The 21,549-nt window shown below is 38.4% G+C and overlaps 1 protein-coding gene across 1 annotated transcript in view; it reads right to left on the reverse strand.

Moving 5' to 3' along the window:
- Positions 1–21,549, reverse strand: part of TENM3 (teneurin transmembrane protein 3) — a 370,730-nt gene that overhangs the window by 160,460 nt on the left and 188,721 nt on the right. Inside the window, 1 exon segment of the mRNA XM_031064333.1 lies at positions 10,529–10,738. Within this exon segment, the coding sequence (XP_030920193.1) occupies positions 10,529–10,738 (210 nt within the window).

Below are 21,549 nucleotides of genomic sequence, written 5' to 3' on the forward strand. Positions count from 1 at the left end.
ATGTAAGTACTTAGCTCCAAAACCCCATGTTGTGCATCTCACCCCAGTAGCAATTACAGGAAGAGTCCAGCTGTAAAAACCTGATGGAGACGCTGTGCAGATTCAAAGACTCAAAAGCGCAATTCATTAGAAGTGCTTCACTTGTTTTCTGAAGCAATTTCGAAGCTGGTGTACACAGAGATGGGGGTGCAAGGTCACCCCTAGCCTCGCCTTTGCACCACTCTGCAGAGGACAGGCTACCAGAAAGTAACCCAGAGACTCAAGAAATACCACAGACAGTATTTTAAAGCTTTCCTGAACACAATGTAGGATGCTGCTGAGGAAAAAGAAGGAAGCATTCAACAAAAAAACCCTTGTGGTTTCTCTGCGTTTAAGAATGAACAGAAAAACAAGCCCCCTCACACCAACTGCTAGTGACAAAATCAAGGGGAAGCTTTACTCTTCCTTGAGCCTTTCTGAATGAACAAAAAGACTCAACCAGCAGCGGCTGATATTTTGCACTGTGATAAGTCAGCCTCCTGTATATTCAGATATAATATGCTTTATTACAAATAAATTCCACTGTATGTTGTTTGAATAGCTACTGCAGTGTTAAATTGAAGCTTCAAGAAATGCATACAAAGTAATATTTAAGAGACCATTTCATGTAGAGTCTGCAGGTTATGGCAATAATGGGATAAGTTTACTGCTGATTAATGCAAAACAGAGTACCTTTCAACACAAAGATGAGTTGGATTGATGGCAAAATTTACAGTAACTGACTTCCTTTTAATTTGCAAGTAGTCTGCGATTACAGTATTTCCAAATTGAGGACTTTGTTTTGTTTGGTTTTTTTAATGACAACAAAGTATCCTGTTACATAAACAGAACTGTTCTTTGACACTGCATCTTGCTACTAACTGTAATGGGATTTATCTTCAAGAGAAGAATAGCAATAAAGAGGCAAATTAATTCTGTTTTCTGTAACTGTAGCAGGGATACTAGTGTAAACATACAGAATTCCCATGGAGAGAATATTTTTAGTCTTTTGTAATAAATGATTAGCAACTTAGCAGGCAGAAACATCCTTACTTTTTTCTTTCCCCTCCCTCCTGGCTCAGAGAACATCTCTTGTACCTATGAATTCTAACGATTAAAATAATGCTACCAATTACTTTGCTGCATTCCAGTATGCATAGTCAAGTATATAATGCAATAAACTATGCCTGAATGGTCTGTTTACCCCAAAGCAAGTTACAAGGAAAACTCTTTCGCCTTAAAGGACTTGTCTCTTTGGAGCGTGCAGGCTGGCAAAAAGCCAAGGGAAGCTGGTGCTTAAGCAACCAAGACTGAGCAGTGCCTGTGTGCACTGCAATCTCAGCCAACCGCAGTAAATGTTATTGGAGTTTTTGTGCTGTAAAATTGCTGCTTTCATGCCCACTGCATCTGACAATAGGAATCCTTGGCCTTGCATGAGAAAGGAAGGCTGATGTGCCTTCTAGTCAGATCTCTGCATCCTTAAAAAGCAGGGTTACTACTCCTGTGTACTCCTAATGGGTTAGTGACAAATAAATTCATGTCAATGCTACATCAGACACAGAAAGATACTAAATGGAGAATTTTTTTGTGTATGAAAGAGAAGAGCAGAAGACTCATGCTTTAAGCACAGTCCTTAGGCTGTTAAAACTATTGATAATATTAGAAAGATAAAGGATGCTAAAGGTGACAAATGTTTAGCCTTTCACTTTTCAAAGCAACTTTCAGATAAATGGTTTTCACAATCATCAATACACACTATTTTTTTTTGCTTAGTGACTCAAGCACAAAATCCTTAGCATTCCTCCTATGAAAGACTGCAACAAACATCTGCCAGCTGAATTTCTGAGAGTCCTGTTCACTTTCAGCAAGCAGCATGTTTAAAGCACTGAAACAAGATCCTCCAACTTACAATTACTGAGAACAAAGTTCAAATGGAAACCAAAAGGCAATGAGAAAAAAAATCAGAATTTAAAATTTTTTTTTCAAATGATCTGGGTTTTTTTGCTGCAGGAACTTTTTAACACTATAGAATAAAATGCATATTGCATTTGCATCACAATGACCAGATTTCTATATTAACCTCCACTAGCAACTTCCATTCAATCCAACAGCAATTCCTCAAAAGCACAGAATCAGGCCACAGCAATCATTGGAACTATAAAATAAACTAGGTATTAAAAAAAAAAAACCACACACACACACACAAAAATCAAGATTTTTTTTAAAAACTCACAATCTTCAACTCATTCTATGTTTCTGGAAGAACTTCTGTATTCACAAATCCATCAAGGATTGGTGAGCATTAGAGCTCATAAGAAAGGCTTGTAAAACTGTAAATTCAGACTGTTGCCACCAAATGATGAACGCATGGGAACATGTGTAAGATCTTGAGTCCTCCCTTTCTAAAAATGGCTTTTAAAAAAAGATTTTGCATTGCAGTATAGAGTTAAAATATACTAGACCTTTCCCCAAAATAAAATAATGAAAAATCAATATAAAAGAGCTTAATGTGATGATGTGACACACTTGCATCTGCTCCTGATGTTATACAAGTTATTTGCTGTGCACTCTCATAATATTTGTTCTTCTGGAAGTCAGCATAAACAGTACCTGGGTGAAGTCCTCAGATTTGTAATTTATAATGAAAATAAACCCTCTTTCTAACGGTTTCCTTGTCCTCTTACCTTCTGTATTACAGATTAATTTCTACCATAAATCTCTTGCAGCCTACTCTGTGCACAAGAGCAGTACATCCTTGCTCCTGATTGCGACTTCAGGATTCTTCCATTAAACTGTGACAGAATTTAAATTCAAGCTCCTTATCTTGCAATTAGGAAATGTCTGTTCTGTAATCAAGCAGTCAAAGAAAATGATGTGTGTGCAAGCACCGACAAGAGGGAAGGAGGCATTTTTGACTCTTATGTTCATCCATTGCGCCAGGTACACGTTAGTTCACTTCAAGAGAGCTGACATTTGGGTGCATCACACTTCCTTCAGTAAAACTGCTTTTATGTTTCACTGTATTTCAGAATGAATTTATCTTCATAGATTTTCTTAAACTGCCTGATTTTTTGTAATATGATTTTTGATGGGGAAGGAGGAGGGGAGAAAATGTCTCTACATCAGATCATATCCGCACTATGATACACAGTTGGCAGGTTGTCCCATCTGGCATGCATTTGAGTATAAGATGGATAATTTGTCACTCTGAATCCTTTGATTCGTGAAAAGGCCAAAATCATCTCTGCAAAGATATTTTGCGGCTAATGATACAGGAGGTGTGGGGGAGACTGTTCTTTGAAGGCTACGAAGGCCACAATCTGAGGAGAAATAATTGGGTCTTGGCTCTTCTATTAATTAACATAGTAAGAGATTGAAAACTACAAAAATCTCTTAGAAGCAAAACATGACTTACAACAATCAGATGAGAAGTAATTGCCCACCACTTTGCAAAATTTGATTTTGGAGGGGTGAGGGTGAGACTGGGGAAGTGTAATTTGCTCTTGGCAAACAGACTGAATGCTTAATTAAACAGAACAAATGTACATTTTTGTACATTAAGGGAACAATGTTGACAGAATTTTGGCTTAACCAATGAAAGAGGATAAAAAGATGGATTCATGAAATTGAAATCAAATATCAAAAAGAGATAAAAAATAAACTGGCTAGCATTCAAGACACAATTTTCAAGTTTTTAAGGCAACTACATTTGCCCCAAGCAAGTGGAACAGACAAATCTGTTGATCTGTAGTTCCTGAAAGATATTTGCCTTCCTGTAATGTCTGACTTTGGACCATAAGAGATTTACATACTTCTGTAGCTACCAAGGAAGGCTGCAAGCACTGCTACACACTGGCTGAAAGAAAACTGTCTCTGGCCTGAGAAGAAAAGTCAGCATGTATTTTTATAACATGAACTTATTCTGTATTTACAGAAAGCTTGTCAAGTACCTCTATTCAGCATCACGGGCATTGTGAATTTATGGGTATCAAACATTTTTGCTTACAAAATATTTACATGAATATGTACATGCCCAGAAGACATTGGCAGTTTTCACTGAGAACTGGGAATCTTATTTTGTAATTTTGCAGGATATAAAATGGTCTAGCACGTGGGAAGGGAAAGTGGCTGTTTTGCAAATGATTTATTGTAGAAGGTCTGAACAATTTCAGAGTGAGGTCTGGGCTACAGGACAAATAATTTCCTGTTATATTTAAACAGGCAATGCATTTCAACATGCAGGCTGCCAACCTAACAGGCATAGCCATAGCTTAGTAAGAAAATCTGTCATAAAGTACAAGCTCACATACACCTGATCTGAAATACACACAAGTACTACTAGAAAAGCTCCAGGAGGTTATCTCAGTCCACCTTCTCTTAACTGAATGTACATTTTTTTCTCAGCAGCATATTTTTATTTGTTTTAATATCATGTTACAAAGTGACAGAGCTTCTGTCACTTCCTTGGGACAGACTTTGATATCTTAATGTAGTTCACTGTTAAGCAGTTTTTCCTAACCATGTGCCTAATCTTTCCTTATTTTCATCCTGTTACTTTTAATTGCATCCCCACACCACACGCAACATGTTCCATTCTATCTTTGGTTCTTAGCTTCTCTTTGCCAGCAATTAATTATTGCTTAGGCCCACATATTGAACCACAGTTAAATCTCTTACCTATTCCCATATAGTAATACCTCTAACCTCATAATTGTTTTCATGCACATATAGCTGAACAGTAAAATAAAGAGCAATAAGAGAATTTGACAGGAACTTTGAAGAAGCAAGACATCTGAATTCCAAACTTATATATTCCATTGATGCTATGCCTAGGAATCCCTCTTTGCTGATATATTTATATACCCAGCTCAAACAGTACTTGTGAGTCAGACCATGCTGCAGATGAATGCCTAATTAAAATTCTCTACGACCATTTCTCCTTAGATTTTTCCTGAATACACTGCACTTCAGACCAGCTTGTATTTTTCAGTTCTAATTTCACTTTATTAGTTTCTGGCTATACAATTAATGATCTTTCCTTGCCCTCTTCTATTAACATTTTGTCTCTAGTTGGCACTCAGAACACTTGCTATTTAGTATCATTGGGAAATTTTTAGTGCCATTTTTACTCCGTCATCCATATAACTAATGAGGATGTTAAATAAAACCAAGATTATAGGATATCCCCATGATGTTCTTCAATACAACTCCTCCTAGTCTGAACTATTAATCCTGATTTATTACCACAGAGTATTGCAAACCAAACAGGTCTGAGTTAATTTTTCAAATAACGTGTCTTAGGGCCGGTGTCAGACCTGAGGACAAATTGTGTGTACTGATACAACAATGACAGAATTTAATTCATAATGAATTATGAGATTAGAGATAAAAATCTCATTAAACAATGTGTAAGACAACAATGAAAATAAGGCATGTGGATACCATCAGAGATTCCAGATGACTAACAGTTCTGAGAATGATGAAAAGGAAAAGAAGTAAATATATATATTCCACTGAAAAAAACCTGAAGAGCTTTAAAGCATTAAACTCATGACCTCAATTTTGTTTCCTTGTGTCCTAGAACACCCTCACACCCTCTTCCCTCTCCTTTTGTTCCCAAATAATCTAAACTACTAAAATGCAGTTCATTAGAGCACGGTGCTGATAACACCAATGTTGTAGGTTCAATCCCTGTGTGGGCCATCCACTTAAAAGCTGGGCTCGATGATCCTTGTGGGTCTCTTCCTACTAAGAATATTCTAGGAAATCAAAAGAACTCCTTCTGTGAAATTACATGGCAGGTGACAGCCTGGCTGCCAAGTTCTAGCTCACCAGTACGTGCAGCTTCCTTTGTGGAGTAACTGTGGCAAAGCAGAGATAGAGTAAGGACTGGGAAGTCTTTAGTAGGCACTAAAGCAGGACTATCAGAAAGCCACACAAGGTACTTCCACATTGGCTAAGACTCAATTTGCCAGGGGCCTTTTCAATATTCACAGGTTATTTCCAACCTTCTCATAAGCCAGTTGGGTATGAAGGGAAAAATCCCATTTTCCTCTTCCCACCCTGACAGGAGCTGCAAGGGAAGAAAAGATGCCTTAAAAGGCACTAGCATCTTCCACTAACTTATAGCACAAATCCCTGTGTGCACTTCCAATCACACTTCCATTTCATTTTGCTCTTGGTGAAAGAAAAAGGTGGAAGTGAGGCAGATTGTTTAGTTATGCTGCTAATACATGAATTGTGGTATCTATGCAGGAAACATGAGATGGTGAGATGGAGGGAAAACCTGAAGAGTAAAATACCCCTAACAAACACCTAATAAAATTCACATCTATGCTCTGTACATGTATTATATCTGGTCTTTACTAGTGCCAGCCTTGAGCATTGGGCACCTATTCCCTCAGGTACCCGTACAAAAGGAAAAGGTTCTGACCTTGGCTTCTTGACACTGTGGGATAATAAAAACAGTAATTTCTTTTGTAGAAAGTTATACTTTTGTATAAGCTCTTCCATCAAGTTCTAATGAATCATCATGAACTAAAGTCCTCAATTTATAGGAGAATTGTGCCACAGCACATTTGGCGTCTGCAGAGTGAGATGTCCTACAATGAGATCTCCGAATGCAGAGTTGAAATACCTTTTCATTCAACCAGCTTTATTACATTATTTTTTCTCTTTCAGAAGTCTGAATTCAGAGTTGTGCTCTAGATTTCCAAATTTTAAGAAGGCTTGGCCATTTTAAACTGAAAAGCCCATCAATCTGCAATTCCCATGTGGCTGGAGTAAAATCTTGTTTATTGTGCATTACCTGGCAGATCCTTGATCAAGGACAACCGAAAACCAGTTTATGTTATACTGAATTTCTTCCAGATCTTCCCACTACACAAACTATCATCACAAACTGTTATTAAGAAACATGAGAGCCTTGATGTTCAAATGCACTATACAATTGCTGCTGTGAAATACATCCTTCTCTATTTTGCATTTTCTGGTTCTCCCACAATATTTCCAATTTAGGGGTAAAATTTCTCAAATCTGAGTTTCTAATTCAGATTCTTCTGTTTCATTGTCAGTGGGAAGCATTAAATATTAACTATACCTTGTCTTCATACTCTCTGCTCAAACTAAGAATTTAGCACTTTATTTTTTATTATATTAAATTCTGTGTTAAAAGAAGAGCTGCTACTATTTCAATAAATTCCCCTCTAAATTCTGACTAATCTGTAACTTTTCAGGGAAAAATATTAAGAAACTTATCAAGATGCCTAAATACAGATACTACATGACTTCTATTTTTTATAAGCAAACTTAGTGACATAAGGAAGCCCTCCAACTCAATCACATTCAAGAATCCTTTCCTCTCAGCTCCCAGTTCACTCTACTCTCCCTCTCACCTTAACAACTGTTTCATTTCCCTGCATATGTATTCAGATGTCCCTGTTCATTATAAACCATTTTGCTGCTCGTTCTGAAAACAATTAATGTAATAAATAAATTGTTCTGATAGCAATGGGCAAACAGACTGACTGCTGGAACAGTTCATATACTGAGCTGCACCCTGAAGAAGAGGAACAAATAGAATTAATCAGAGATGCTGTGTAAAAGAAGAGTTCTAACTGATAGTCCTAAAATTTATCTCCTCCTGAATTTCATGACTTACTAACACACTGTTCTCAGAGAAATTAAATGATTCCTATTAGACTGTCCACAACAGTCCTCACTTGATCTGAATTTTTAAAGCTACTAGTAATACCTCCATGTCGACCTTAGTTTCTTGTGGTAAGCATCTGATAACTCATTTTACTAATTCTTTTTGCTCTTTTAGCTCATTCCAGAAAAGGAAGTTAATTTCCTTTGATTAACAAAACAAGCTAATCAAACCCAGCATCACAGATTAATATAATTCTACACACATATTCAGATACTCTAAATTTTGAGCGAGCTGATCAAATAAAATACATTGATCAAATGAACTCATTCTAAAGGAAAACAATCAGATGTTTGAATAGACTAAGAAGATGTTAATTCAACTTACTATTCAAATAAAGTCAATATAACTGAAAGCAGTTTGATGATATAATTGTTTTCAGTCAGCACCTTTTTTATCCCTAAATGCTTCAGCAGTAATCCCCCACCCTCTGCCAAGACAAACACTGGACAAAGTCATCTGGAATGTGGCACTGGACTTACTTTAAACCCATGAAGATTAGATAGCATTGAAAGCTTACATTAAGATGCAAAAGAAAAGACAACTGGTGAAAAAAACCCTTTCTTTCTGTGAAAGTGCTACACATGCTGCATTCTCTGTTTTACAATGAACATACTTTTCCCCCCACCAACAGGGCATCAACATATCTTATGAGCAACCAACCATAAGCAAATCAGGTAGATAACCCAAGCAATATTCATTTATGTGCTGAGTGAAAGGAATCTTTCTTCCAGGAACACAAACCCTTATTCTGCAGCTGGTATAGAAATGGAAGTCCACTACCTGAAGACCTATGATCTTCTCCTTACCCAGCAGAAAAACAACAAGCCTGACTTAAATTATGGCAATCCCTATACATACAGTATCCGTGGTTAGCAAGCTGCAGCACTTCTGAAAACAAGTCTAATCTTGTGGAGAGAAAGATCACTTGACAGCAGGAACTGCAAACAGCTCTACCACACATATACACTGAAGGGGTGAGTATCAGACATCTGCAGGTAGAGGAGAACAGTGGGAAGAGAGAGGGAAAAGGAAAAAGAACACATACTTGCAAAGTATGCTGGGTTTCCTCCTGCTTAGCAAAAGTCTTACAAAGAACAACTGTCTCAACAAATACCATGGTGCTAACTCCTGTCCTACTTGTCATCAAAATCCCTCCGATGCTGTTCTGCTAAAAGGCCGACATTTGACTTGACACAGGATCAGATGAAATTAATTTAACTTGTCTGAGAGGGAACAGGTTAAGGAACATTCTTGAAGGTTGGTAAACTCACTAGCAAGCAACTGTTCAAAATTTCATAAGCAGCAAAAGGACTAAAATCTAGAGGAATGATGAACACTTACCAGCTTCCTAAGAGATGCAAGCAGATCATCCCAATTATTCAAAATTTTTAGCAGTTTTGTCTTGCTTTTGCATTTTTCATTTATAAAAGAAGGGTTGGAGGGTATAGTAATCTAAATATATTGACTTATTTAACTAAATCAGGCTATCTTTTGGATAATGCATATATTTTCTAACAGATTTCATATTCCTAGAGATACAAGAAAGCATAGTATACCCTGATTATGACAATGCATGATCATTGTTTGAGTTCTTCACAGATTAAATACCGAGCAGGTTGAACATGCAGAGATAAAGTTATCATTAATTTTAAAGACCTTAATCCAAATGTCCCAAATTTACATACATGAGTGCTCTTAGCAGACTGGCCTTTTAGACATAACACCGAAACTCCACTCAAAGCTAAGAAGAGAAGCTCAAATTTAGTGCCATGCCTGGCAAAACCATTCTGTCCAATCAGCTGATGTGCAATCTGCAGAAAAATATTTCTCCATACCCCCTCTAGTGGTTCACCTTAGGTGAGATTTTAACAAACAAAACACAGGAATGATTCTTAGAATATGAAGTGGCTTATCCCAAGCTTTGCTGATCTACCTGAGAAGGGCTGTGAATTAAAAAAAATATTCTTTCAGTCTGCCTATGCCTACATCAAGAAAATCTGTTCAGTCATGCAACAGAAATGGAAACCTGTGGCTAATATATTTTTTCCTATTAAAAGGAAAAAAAGGAAGAAAGAAGAAAAAGGAAGTAAGAAGAAAAAGGAAGAAAGAAGAAAAAGGAAGAAAGAAGAAAAAGAAAGAAAGAAGAAAAAGGAAAAAAGAAGAAGAACAAAAAAGTGGTTTCTTTGGGCACAGTGTTTAAGCAGGCACTGGTGTTTAAAGTATGTCACTTCTTTTGCTTACTTATACTGGTTGGAAGGAAGAGAAATGTGGAAACATACATCTCAGAAGCCACCACCGCCTCCTGTCATCTCACAGCTCCCTTTAGAGCTTTTTTCCTGTCTCAAGTGCCCTATCCAGTAAAAAACATCCTGCTTTCCTTCCCTTAGGAAATGAAAGGAACGGCTGGAACCTGCTAAACTTGATGAGGTAGTAAAAGACAACTTTTACATTATTCTGAAGCTAAATATCATGACAGTTTAACCAACTTCAGCCTACCCTTTAAAAAGTACAACTAAAGGTTAGTCACTTGCTAAAAGCTACATTACATAATAAATCATTCATAGCTACTGCTTCACATAGGCATTGCCTGTTAAATGACTTAAACGAGCTTCTTTATATTAGCAGTTATTTTCTACTCTTGCTCATCTTACAGTAAAATAGAAACAATTTGTGGCATTTAAGGAAAAACCAGTTTAAAATACAGAGTCATTTTGATATATTTAAGTTTTGTTAGACAATTTCTTAAAAGATGGAAAATAAAAGGGTATTTGAACTATGGACAAAGTGTCCTCTTCTTACCATGACCTGGGACAGATACTGGATTATCACTGGTCTGTACTAGATATGAGCCGGCAGTATAGTCCTCATCTGTATCAGAGTCCTGAACTGGCTGGCTGGCATTATTACTTAATAACCACCTCTGGTTGTCATGGAGATTGGGTGATGGAGGAGGGGAGTGTAAATGTTCAGTAACTGATGGACTAGATGAGGAGGATGGCATGGGAGGACCTATAAAAAAATAAAAAGCATTTAAAATATGGGTCAAGATACCATATGAAAAACAAATAATAATTTCTTGTATCAACAAAAGGTGAATATTCTACTTCAAAGAAGAAAAAAAGATGGACAAAGAAAATATGACAATTGCCTGAAATAAACTGGTTTAAGTGTTTTAGAAACCATAACAAAATGCCATGACTTGATATTTCAATGAACAGTGTTTATCACACAGAATTGCTTCTTTCAGTGGGACACTCCTGTCTAAAATCTACTAGTGAAATAGAGTAATACAAATAAGCAGGCACAGAGACAGAGAAACAGGACCAGTTTTCCAAGCTCACACATACAGGGAAACTCATCACTGTAAATTCCTACCACAGGAGTTACTCTGATAGAACTTTTAGTTACCAGCAATGTTTCTCAGACACATATGCTATTTAAAACCTGTCAAAATGTTTCACCTGTCAAACTTGTGTCCATCTGCACAAGTTGTCTTAAAACATGCATACACAATGACTACACCCCATTCCTGAATCTTGAAAATATCCTAAATTCATCTTGGAGGAAGACAGATTTAAATAAATCCTTAGGATATCATTACAATGCATTTAGTCCTTCAATGAAACAATAATTAGACCAGAACACAAGAGACAAAGAATTACCTAATCCACCCAGTGAATATAAAGGTTCTTTACAGTCTTTAGTGAGCACAGATCTTACTCAGAGTAAGATTGCTGGACTACTTTTGAAATAAGTGTTGTTGGCCGTAGGTGGGGAATGTACCAGAATATGAAGCTTTATTACATAATTTATGATAAAACCAAAATTAGATAATCTGCATGGTTATAATTCACAACTATAAATCTAAATTTAAATTAGAGGAAAAGGGGCTTTTTTTCATCATATAATGATTTGGTTTTATGGCACTTAGTAGTATAGTTATGCTGCAGAAGTGCTGTGCTTCTCAGTGTTAATACATCATACTGGCACCAGTAGCTTGAATTACCTTCCCTCCACCTCCCTTGTACACTGCTAGAATCATGCTAATTATTATTATTTTTTCTTTCACATTCAGTTTATACCATCATATAGTATCTTAAATATCTCTAAAATATGTTGCTAAGTCCTTACCAACTAGCTTCCTTGAGAAGAAACCTATGACAGCCTCACCACAAACTATTTACGTAATACTTCCACATATAATTCAGCCCTTCTTGTAGTGAACAGCACATATTATTATAATTTAAGATGGAGGCTTGGTCCTGGAAGGGAAGTAAGCACTTACCATTAGTCAAGTAACTCCTGTGTAAAATCCAAGGTTTACAATCAGGGAAATAAAAAGTATGGAGGAATGACATTTTATAGGGCTCAACTTGTGAATTTAGAAGTAGGGAATGGGCACATTTTGTAGTTTGAGATAAAATGCCAACAGGCTTTCTTGCTACACGTTGATTTTTCACATTGCTTGCTTCAGTAACCTGAATTTGTGGTTATTTCTTGATGGAATATTTAATGCATTATTTATGATATACTTAAACTGATTTAAGTAGTAGTTATATTTCATTTTTTGAACAGTTCCAAGAAAAAAAAGTAGAGGTTTTTGTAATATTTATTTTTTATCTTGGAATAAATCTCCTTTACTTCTTTGGACCTCTCTTAGAGGAGAGCTACAGTAATATGTTCCAGATGTATATGTACTGTTTGAAGCAAGTCAACATTTCAGTACTATCCTTGGACTTTATATATAACACTTCTCAATATGCTTCCTTTCTCCTTCTCAATTTACACTCATTACCTTTCAGCCATAACAGAGCCCTGATTGCACAAATCATAATCATACAAAATATCATGCTGCCTGAAAATGTGTCGTGTCCAAGGTTCCTTAAATTGTTTTGTAAACTTCCCCATTTATTCAAATCTGTGAATTGTCTCAGTGCTACATGGCTAGCTGACACTGCACTGCACTGATGAGTAGCCATCCAGAACATGCACTACTTGGGTGCCCTGGTTTACTGAATTTCTCAGTTCAGAACACACCGTGTGTCAGGTGTGGGGTGGAAGTGCAAGGGTATTGGCAAAGCTCCCACCACTACACTCAGCAGGGACAGATCTCTGCTACTGCAAAAATCAGCTGATTAGGGCTATAAGACCACCAGGAAGTTATGCAACTTTTTATAAATAAACCTAATTCCAGCAGGCAGGTTTTACAATCGTTGAATCATTTAGGTTGGAAAAGAATTTTAAGATCATTGAGTCCAACCTTAAACTCAGCATTGCCACGTCCACCACTAAACCATGTCCCGAAATGCCACCTCTACAGGTCTGTAAAACACCTCCAGGAACAGAGACTCAACCACTTCCCTGCGCAGCCTGTTCCAGGTTGTGATCACCCTTTCAGGGAAGAATTTTTTTTCTAGTATTCAAGCTAAATTTTCCTGACACAATGCTAGCTCATGTTCAGCTGGCAGTCTACCAGCATCTCCTTTTCTGCCAGACAGCTTTCTAGCCACTCAGAGCTGCGACCCAAGTGCAGGACCCAGAACTTGGCCTTGTTGAACCTCAGACAATTGGCCTCAGCCCATTGATCCAGTCTGTCCAGATCCCTCTGTGGAACCTTCTACCCCCAGCAGACCAAAATTCCTGCCCAGCTTGGAGTCATCTGTGAGCTGAATGAGGGCACACTTGATCTCCTCCAGATCATTGATAAAAAATGTAAACAGGACTAGCCCCAGTACTGAGCCCTGAGGAACTCCACTGACTAGCCACCAGCTGGTTGCAATTCCATCCACCCCCGGGCCTGTCCATCCAGTTTTTAACCCAGCAAAGAGGACACCCAGCCACACCATGGGAAGCCAGGCTCTCCAGGAGAATGTTGTGGGAGAAAGTGTCAAGAACTTTAAGTCTTGGTAGACAACATCCACAGCCTTTCCCTCATCCACTAAGGGAGTCAGTTTGTCACAGAAGGAGACTGGGTTGGTCAAGAAGACCCTGCCTTTTGTAAACCCCTGCTGGCCGGGCCTGATCTCCTGTTTGTCCTGTACATGTTGCATGATGGCACTCGAGATGATCTGCTCCATGACCTTGCCTGGCACTGAGGTCAGGCTGCCAGGTCTGCAGTTCCCTGGAACCTCCTTCTGGCTCTTCCTGTAGGTAAGTGTCACATTATCCAACTTCCAGTCACCTGGAACATCCACACTTGACCAGGGCTGCTGGTAAATGACTGGAGCTTGCTGAGCTCTTCTGCCAGTTCCCTCCATACCCCTGGGTTGAGCCCCATAGACTTGTGGGTGTCTAAGTTGCATAGCAGGTCACTGACTACTTTTTCTTGAATTACAGGGGTTTGTTCTGCTCCCTATTCCTCTCTTCCAGCTCAAGGGGATGGAGATCTTGAGGCCAACTGGTCTTACTATTAAAAAAGACTGGGGCAAAGAAGGCATTAAGTAACCTCAGATTCTTTCTCATCCTTCATCACTGTATTTTCCCCCTTCGCCCAATAAAGGATGGCTATTCTCCGAGCCCTCCTTTTGTTGCTTTCTTGTCACAAAGTTACATGGCCTGCAGAGGAAAGGGAGCCAGCTATAATACCAGCCAATTTTTCACAAGAACCCTAGGCCAACCAACTGGGACACCTATTTCTGTACAACTTCATCCAGAACTGGCAGATTTTTGCAGTGAGCTCCTCTTTGATTCCAAGTGAAAAGAGAGATAGCTATCTATACTGCCATTTATAGAATAAGCTACACATTAAGGAAAAAAATACTTAACACACTTTCTAGAGGAATCGTAAATGATGTGCATATTCCTTTCCAATTCTTTTTTTACATGGAATGAAAGGCATTTAAAAATATTTGGCAATATCACCTCTTGAAGCCTTTACAAACTCATTTATAAATCATAAAAATAATTAAGTATAACAAAAGCCAATTAGATTGATTATAACACTTTTCCCATACAGCTCAGAAGCATACAACAATAAGAATATTTCATTCTAACAAAACCCACAAAAACAGTACTTCTGATTTTCTCCCCATTCTGCTTCTTTTGGTATCCACCTAGCAAAACATTTGGTTGTTCTGCTTTGACTTTCTTGCCTGTATTTTAAAAAAGCAGAAGTTCTTGTTGTTATTATGTGAACTTAATTCAACAGTAAGATATTTTTTCACAGGCAAACATACTGGACTTAAAAGTACTTAAATCTCATGGTTTAGGTCAGTTATGGGGAAAAAACACACTTTATTTTGTTGGCATTTTCATAATTGAAAACATATGACTTTAAATGATCTTTCTTTACTTAAAAAAAAATCTTAAGTGAAAATGCAAAATATAGCCAAACTCCAGCAAGAACAGATTCAATATAGCAATATGTGAAGAGATGAATACATTTGCTAAGGATATGAGTCCCCAAGGAAAGTAAAACACAAAGAAAATAGGTTGTAAGAAGAACATTAAAAAAGAAATACACCTGAGCTAATAATGGATACATTAAATACATATGTACAAGTAATTATATTAAAAAAACCTGCAGTGTTCTATCAGCACTGACTTAAAACACGGCACAAATGACAAGTTGGAAGCAGAACTGATGTCACATATTGAAAAGCTCAGTGGGACAAGTATGATAAGTGCAACCCATAAAAAGATAACAAATAAATGGTGGGGAAGACTGCAACAATGGACTGGTAGTAACGTACAGGAATTTATATTTTAAGTGTATTAAGGCTTAACTAAGTCTAAAGCTGAGTCTCTGTCAATTGGTGCTACCCAACACCACAGGTATCAGAGCAGGGAAGGAGAGTGGGGCTGCTGCAGAGGGAGGGCTGGGAGCAGAGCAGGGCAGAGCTGTGCCTTCAACCCCAGAGCCTCGGGCACTTCCACCTGGCCACAACCCCCAGTTTACAGTTATGTACAAGTTGCCTTCCCTTAAAAAAAGCTATTCACAACATTTAAGCTTATTTACATGGTATTACAAAGAATGAACCCAACAACTGCTCAGCTTGATCAGCTCAGCTTTCACCCTCTGTGGGTCACCAGCTGCTAGAGAACCACTTTACTTCAACAACACCACTGAGTGCCTGGATGAACTGCATCTCCATTAGATGTATTTTAGAGAAAGCAGCACTAGACACTTTTAGAAAATGGCATTTAGGAGAAAAGTAGGATGGGAGAGAAGCAGCAGTGATGACCTTCTGCTGTTGCAGGGTGGGTGAGCTGAAATAGATGACCCAGAGTCTCTGAGGAGCCTTAAAACACGTGCACTTATGAAAACTTCCTGCTAGATTCAAACTCTTAAAGCAGAGACACTTGGCTGGCAATGACACTAAGAAGAAAGAAAAAAAAGTGTTTATTTTCTATTCTTATTATAAATCAGATTTTTCTGACTATAATTCATGAAGCAACAAAAACTTTCCTGAGCTGAAATATGATCTTAAAAATGTGTAGTTTTCATTGCTTCATGAATTTCTTTGATGCTGAACTGTTGATCATATATCTAGACTGTCCCTAAAATCCTGGCATTATCAACTTACTTCCATAAGATGCATTGCAAGTTACGTACTTTGAAAAAGTAATTTCACTATAAAAATTTGAAGGGCCATTATTTTCATCTCAATCAGGTTGCATAAATCCTATACCCAACTTATGTACAACTTCTGTTGGCTGCTTAAAGCAATGCAGCAGTAGATAGCTCTGTTTAGGCTGTTTGGCTATGGCAGAACAGCACAGTTTTCCATTCACAGTGTTGGCAGCCCCCTTGTCACCAAGACTGAAGAAAAAAAAATTCCTCTATCTTCGTCTCAAGCACACAGAAAGAGAATCTTATTTTGAAGTGGTAAAGAGATTCTTACTGACTTCAATGTCAGTAAGAAAATTGTATTAAATTACAATTTGCAAAGTAGATATCTCTCTACTGAAATTAATGGGATTTTTGCTGGTGAGTTAATGGAAATGAAGATTTCATGTTATATTAAATGGCCCTACTATGTCATATAAACCAAAACCCAGACCCCATACTGTGGAAAAATGTGTTATAATGGATCACTAAGAATAGCTATATATCTCTGTTTTGTACTTTGCTGCTCACAACATGACAAGGCAGGTTGCTGTTTGGTTTTTTTTGGGTTGTTTTTGTTTTGTTTTCAGGTTCTTTTATTTTTTAAAATAAAACAGTTTAAGGATCTTGTAAAACTTGGATGAGACAGACAGTGGTTTTTGAAGGTCAGAAATAACATGTCTTCTGGCTAAATTAATTAGAAACCAAAACACTTTCAAACATGAAGGACACTTACAAGCCTTCTGAATCAAGCTGAGATGACTCTTTGCAATCTGTTCTAAGACTTCCCAGGGTGCTGAAAGCTGTACACACTCTTGTTAAAAAGGGCACCTATACCCTCATAACAAGTTTACTGATCGCATCCCAAAACTTCAATTTCTAGTGTATCACATGTAGATTGACCCAAAAAAGCCCCTAAAAACCCCCAAGCCCTTGCACCTGGTATGTACAACCCTTAATGACTGCATTTTGGACCTTTTCATCTCTGCATATAAAACAGTACATTAGTAACAAGTGAGTTTCAATTTTAAACTAATTTTTCATTATGGACTTCCTGTATGCTCTCCAACCTGTATGACTTGGCATTGGCATTTATCTCTCTGCTGGATCCTGCAGCCTTCTGCAGCCAACCTGCAGTGACAGTTATCTCTTAATTAATACTCTACATGCAAATGGAACTACCAAAAAGTGCTGTTGTCTAGCACACAAAGAACAATTATTTATAACCAACACAGCTCTCTTTATCTATTTATACCAGAGTTGACCACTGCAGTAGCTACTGTGAAGGCCTCCCCAAGGAAATACATGCATAGACAGTCTTCCAAATATATACACACATATAAATAAGGCTGTATTAATCCATCTACAGTGAAAAACACTGCAGTGAGAAGAAATTACATGCCAAGAACTCTTTTAAAAATAAATGCTTTCAAATGCATAGAAATGATGCTTGTGATCTGTTGTGGATTTTCCATTTGTGTTTTGCTTTATTTGTAAGCATAATGGATAATGACCCTTCTACCCATGAACAGGGAGGTGTACTTTTGAAGTTTCAAATCCTTCTGAGTGTTGATGAACTGCGCCTTCATGTCAGATGCAAACTTTAAACACAAATTACATCTATTTTTCCTATATTTCTTCAAAAAGTTAGCACTTCTAAACAAAACAGATGTATTATATTGACATGTATTCTAACTCACAAAGTTGCAACTACTTCTATAGACTGTGAAAGCTAAAACTACAAAACCATAATCAAAGGACATTGATTTGAAAAACAAAATTAATCCATTAGGAAGCAAGACAAATAATGGCCTGAAATATTGTAATGTTTTTTTCCCTCTTGGAAGTATAGTATAATAAGCAGAATCTGCAATATAAAACTGGCAATTATCTTCTAAAAAAGAAAGATTTCTTAAGAAAAATGGTTATGCCTTAGAGCTGACACACATTTCTGAAGCAAACACTTTATGTTTTGAAGCATTTTGGTTGTTTCAAAAAGTTAACAGCTGCTGCTCAGCAGATTGTTAAATGAAAAGGAGTGCCCTGTTCTCACAGGGGTCAGACTGCATGACCACAACAGTTCTGTCTTCAGTCCTGAGTTCAGGCAGGGCTCCTTTTTGCTTTAAATGGGAGTTTTGTCTGTAAAGAAATTGCAGAATCTGAGCCTTAACTGACAGAGGATCCTAACCAAAATGCACAGCTCCTTCTCCTTACTACAGAAAAAAATTTTTTTACTATTATTATTTTCAAAAGGAATCACCTTATAAATTCAAAGCCAGACGTAGAGCAAGGGTCCACTCACCTAGGCACAAAGTCCATAAGCTGAACCAAAACCTCAAGCATCTCTAGCATCCAGGGTTTATTTTTTTAGGAGCTACTCTGCTCAGCTCAACTGAATCTTCCAGTTTATTTCCCCCAATATTAATTAAAAGTATACATGAAAAATACTGAGAGGGAACAGAGAGCTATTCCCAAAAGAGTGAAAATCTTCATTCTACTCAGAAAACCATTTTAAGCGATAGGTCTCTGTATTTTAGAAAAATATTCATCTCTTTTGAGGGGTTGGGGGCGCAGTTTTGGACAGAAGCAAGCTGAAATCAACGCCAGATTGCAAAATATTCTGATTAACTCCTATCTTCACTCGAGATGTAGAAGTTCTCACATGAAAATGTCACTTCTCCATTTAGAGCATCTGCTGGGATTCAGACTCCTCTGCCTTGTGATGGGAGTCTCACACAGCACAGCAGGACAAGGAGACACAGCTCAGCCACCGACCCGGCTGTACAAGTGGCTCACTCGCAGTTTTGGCCCAGCCAAGTGCCACTCGCAGCCGACTTGCAGGCCCTGGCAGCCAGCACTCAGTAGCTGGAGCATCAGAGCCAGAAGGTCTCCAAGGGCCTGGAGCACTTAAACAGTGCACGCAGGGAAGCTCCTGGGGTGCCCATCTGGCTCCTGTGTAACTTGGCCACAGACCTGGCCCTTTGCTACCACAGCAGTTGGTGCCTGCTCAAGCACAGCCAGAGGCAGAGGTGCATGGGCGCTCCACATGCAGGCACGCACGCACAGCTCTGCACCTGAGCACTGCAAAAGGCACCCGTGCATGGTCAATCACTTCTGCCTCAGACAGAGCCCTCCATGGCTCTGCACATCTGCCTGGGCCTACTGCTTCACTGACCACTACATGGGGGCAGGGAAAGGGCAGGAGAGATCTCTCAGGTAGAGGGAATGTGCAGCCAGTCATTCTCTCTACTCACTACTCATTGATTCACACACAAACCAAACTAAGCATTACACAGTGCTGGAAAAAGAAACCAGCCCTTCTCAAAAGCCTGCCAGGATTTTCATGTTCAAAAAATCCATACTATAAACACACCACAGACACAAGCTAAAACCAGGAAAAAAACCCACCAGAGTTTTTTTCTTTTTCCTGCATTTCCAGAAATGGAACCAAGGATCAAAAATGGAGCAGCTGGCAGATACTATAATCAATGTAGGAAGGATAGCCACTCTGAGTCTGTCTTATATTCACTCAGCAATGATGCTGAAGTGTTCACCAAGTTTCCACTCTCAATCCTGACCTTTGTAAAAGACTGTAATTTTTCTAGATGTTGATACTCTTTCAGATGACAATTCATAAAGAGTAATCACCTATAAAAGTAACCTTTGAAGAAATGCTTCTTTGTCCTTCCTATCCATGACTTTTTATTATTAGAGGTGAAATGGATTGAGCCATGTCACATCTGGTTTATCATTCTTCCAACATAACTCAGTGGTAGTCGATTCACTTTGTATTTTCACAGTTGCTTTGGGCTAAATTAGGGGGAGCAGAAAATGTTTTTTTTGAACAGGGCAGGAAATAAAACTTGAAGAACACCAGACAACGTGAAGGTTTTTTGCAAGGGAGTGGGAGAGAGGCTTCTTAATGAGGAAATAAACCTTCTGAGAATGATTCACAAATCATTCAGTTTTTAGAATCAGGTAATTTCCCACCCTCATTCCTCCCACCCCTGTAAGAAGCAGTTTAAAGAGGAGTGAAATCAAATACTAATTAACTAAATTTGGTTTTCTTAATTCTACTGGGTCCTACATGAGAAAAGCAGTCTAAGCAATGACAGGGATACCAGTTTTGCCTACTTTTGCTACTGGTGTGGCCACTGCCTTGCAGCCTGCCATAAAGGGAACAACATCTTCAAAAAAAAGCATCCAGAGAACTTCTTAATGACATCAAATTGCTTATGCTTGCAGACCACAGAATATGACTTGTTTTCTCAGAAGGAAACACAGCAATTTAAAGAGATTTTGATAGATGTGAACAACGCATCAAGAGCGACAAACTGCTGAAAAAGACTTCTATCAACCTTACTTACAAAAATAATCCTATTTTTTATTATTTGCAAGAATCACAGAATATTCTGATTTGGAAGGAACCCACAAGGATCACCAAGCCCATCTCAAGTAAATGGGGATCAAACCCATGACCTTGGTCTTATCAGCACCATGCTCTAACCAATTAGCTCTTTTAGTGTGGTTACTTATATCTCTGTGAGCTGCATTTTTTGGATTGTAGCTATTTCAAAAAACCAGACCCGTGGCATTGCAAAAGAGGAGGAGGAGGAGAAGGAAGGCTGCAATGACTGTTGCCACCTTCAGCAGTTTCTGATTGCCAGCTGCCCCAGAAAGCGGCACATGCTCCCCCATGAGCTCTGTGTGCCTCCCAGCATGGCTCTGCAGGAGCCAGCACAATGCTGAGCAGCCAACAGCATGAGCAGCACTGCTGCCAGAGCCTTCCACGTGCACTAAACACCATGCTGCTGCTCCCTGCCTTCTCCTAATAAACTGAGGCAAAGCCATAAAATTTCCCATAACACTAAAGAATCGCCCCACGCCTACAAAAGCACACATTTAGCAATGAGAAAGGAGAGAGCAGTCCTGCCACTGAAACATCAAACTTACCTAACCAGTGGTGAACTCTGGAAGGGCCTGAAGGTAACACGACTGAAATAGGTATTCTTGTTAGTTCCACCAAAAGAAGTCTTCTTGGTAGTTCCTTGTTGCTTCATTATCAAAAGCCCTTCCCTTCCCACAGCACTATTTCTAGTTCTATTTCTTGTTAGGGCAAGAAATAGAACTAGAAGAACTAGGAGCCCTAACTAGAAATGGAACAAGTTCTATTTCTTGTTAGGGCCTTTTTCTGCTACATTAAATGTAACTCCTTAACAAAGGAATTTTGGGGAGGGGAGGAATTAAAGAATTACCAGAAAATTACTGACTG

The sequence above is a fragment of the Geospiza fortis genome, unplaced genomic scaffold, assembly GCF_000277835.1.
Source record: "Geospiza fortis unplaced genomic scaffold, GeoFor_1.0 scaffold40, whole genome shotgun sequence".
Lineage (NCBI taxonomy): Eukaryota > Metazoa > Chordata > Aves > Passeriformes > Thraupidae > Geospiza > Geospiza fortis.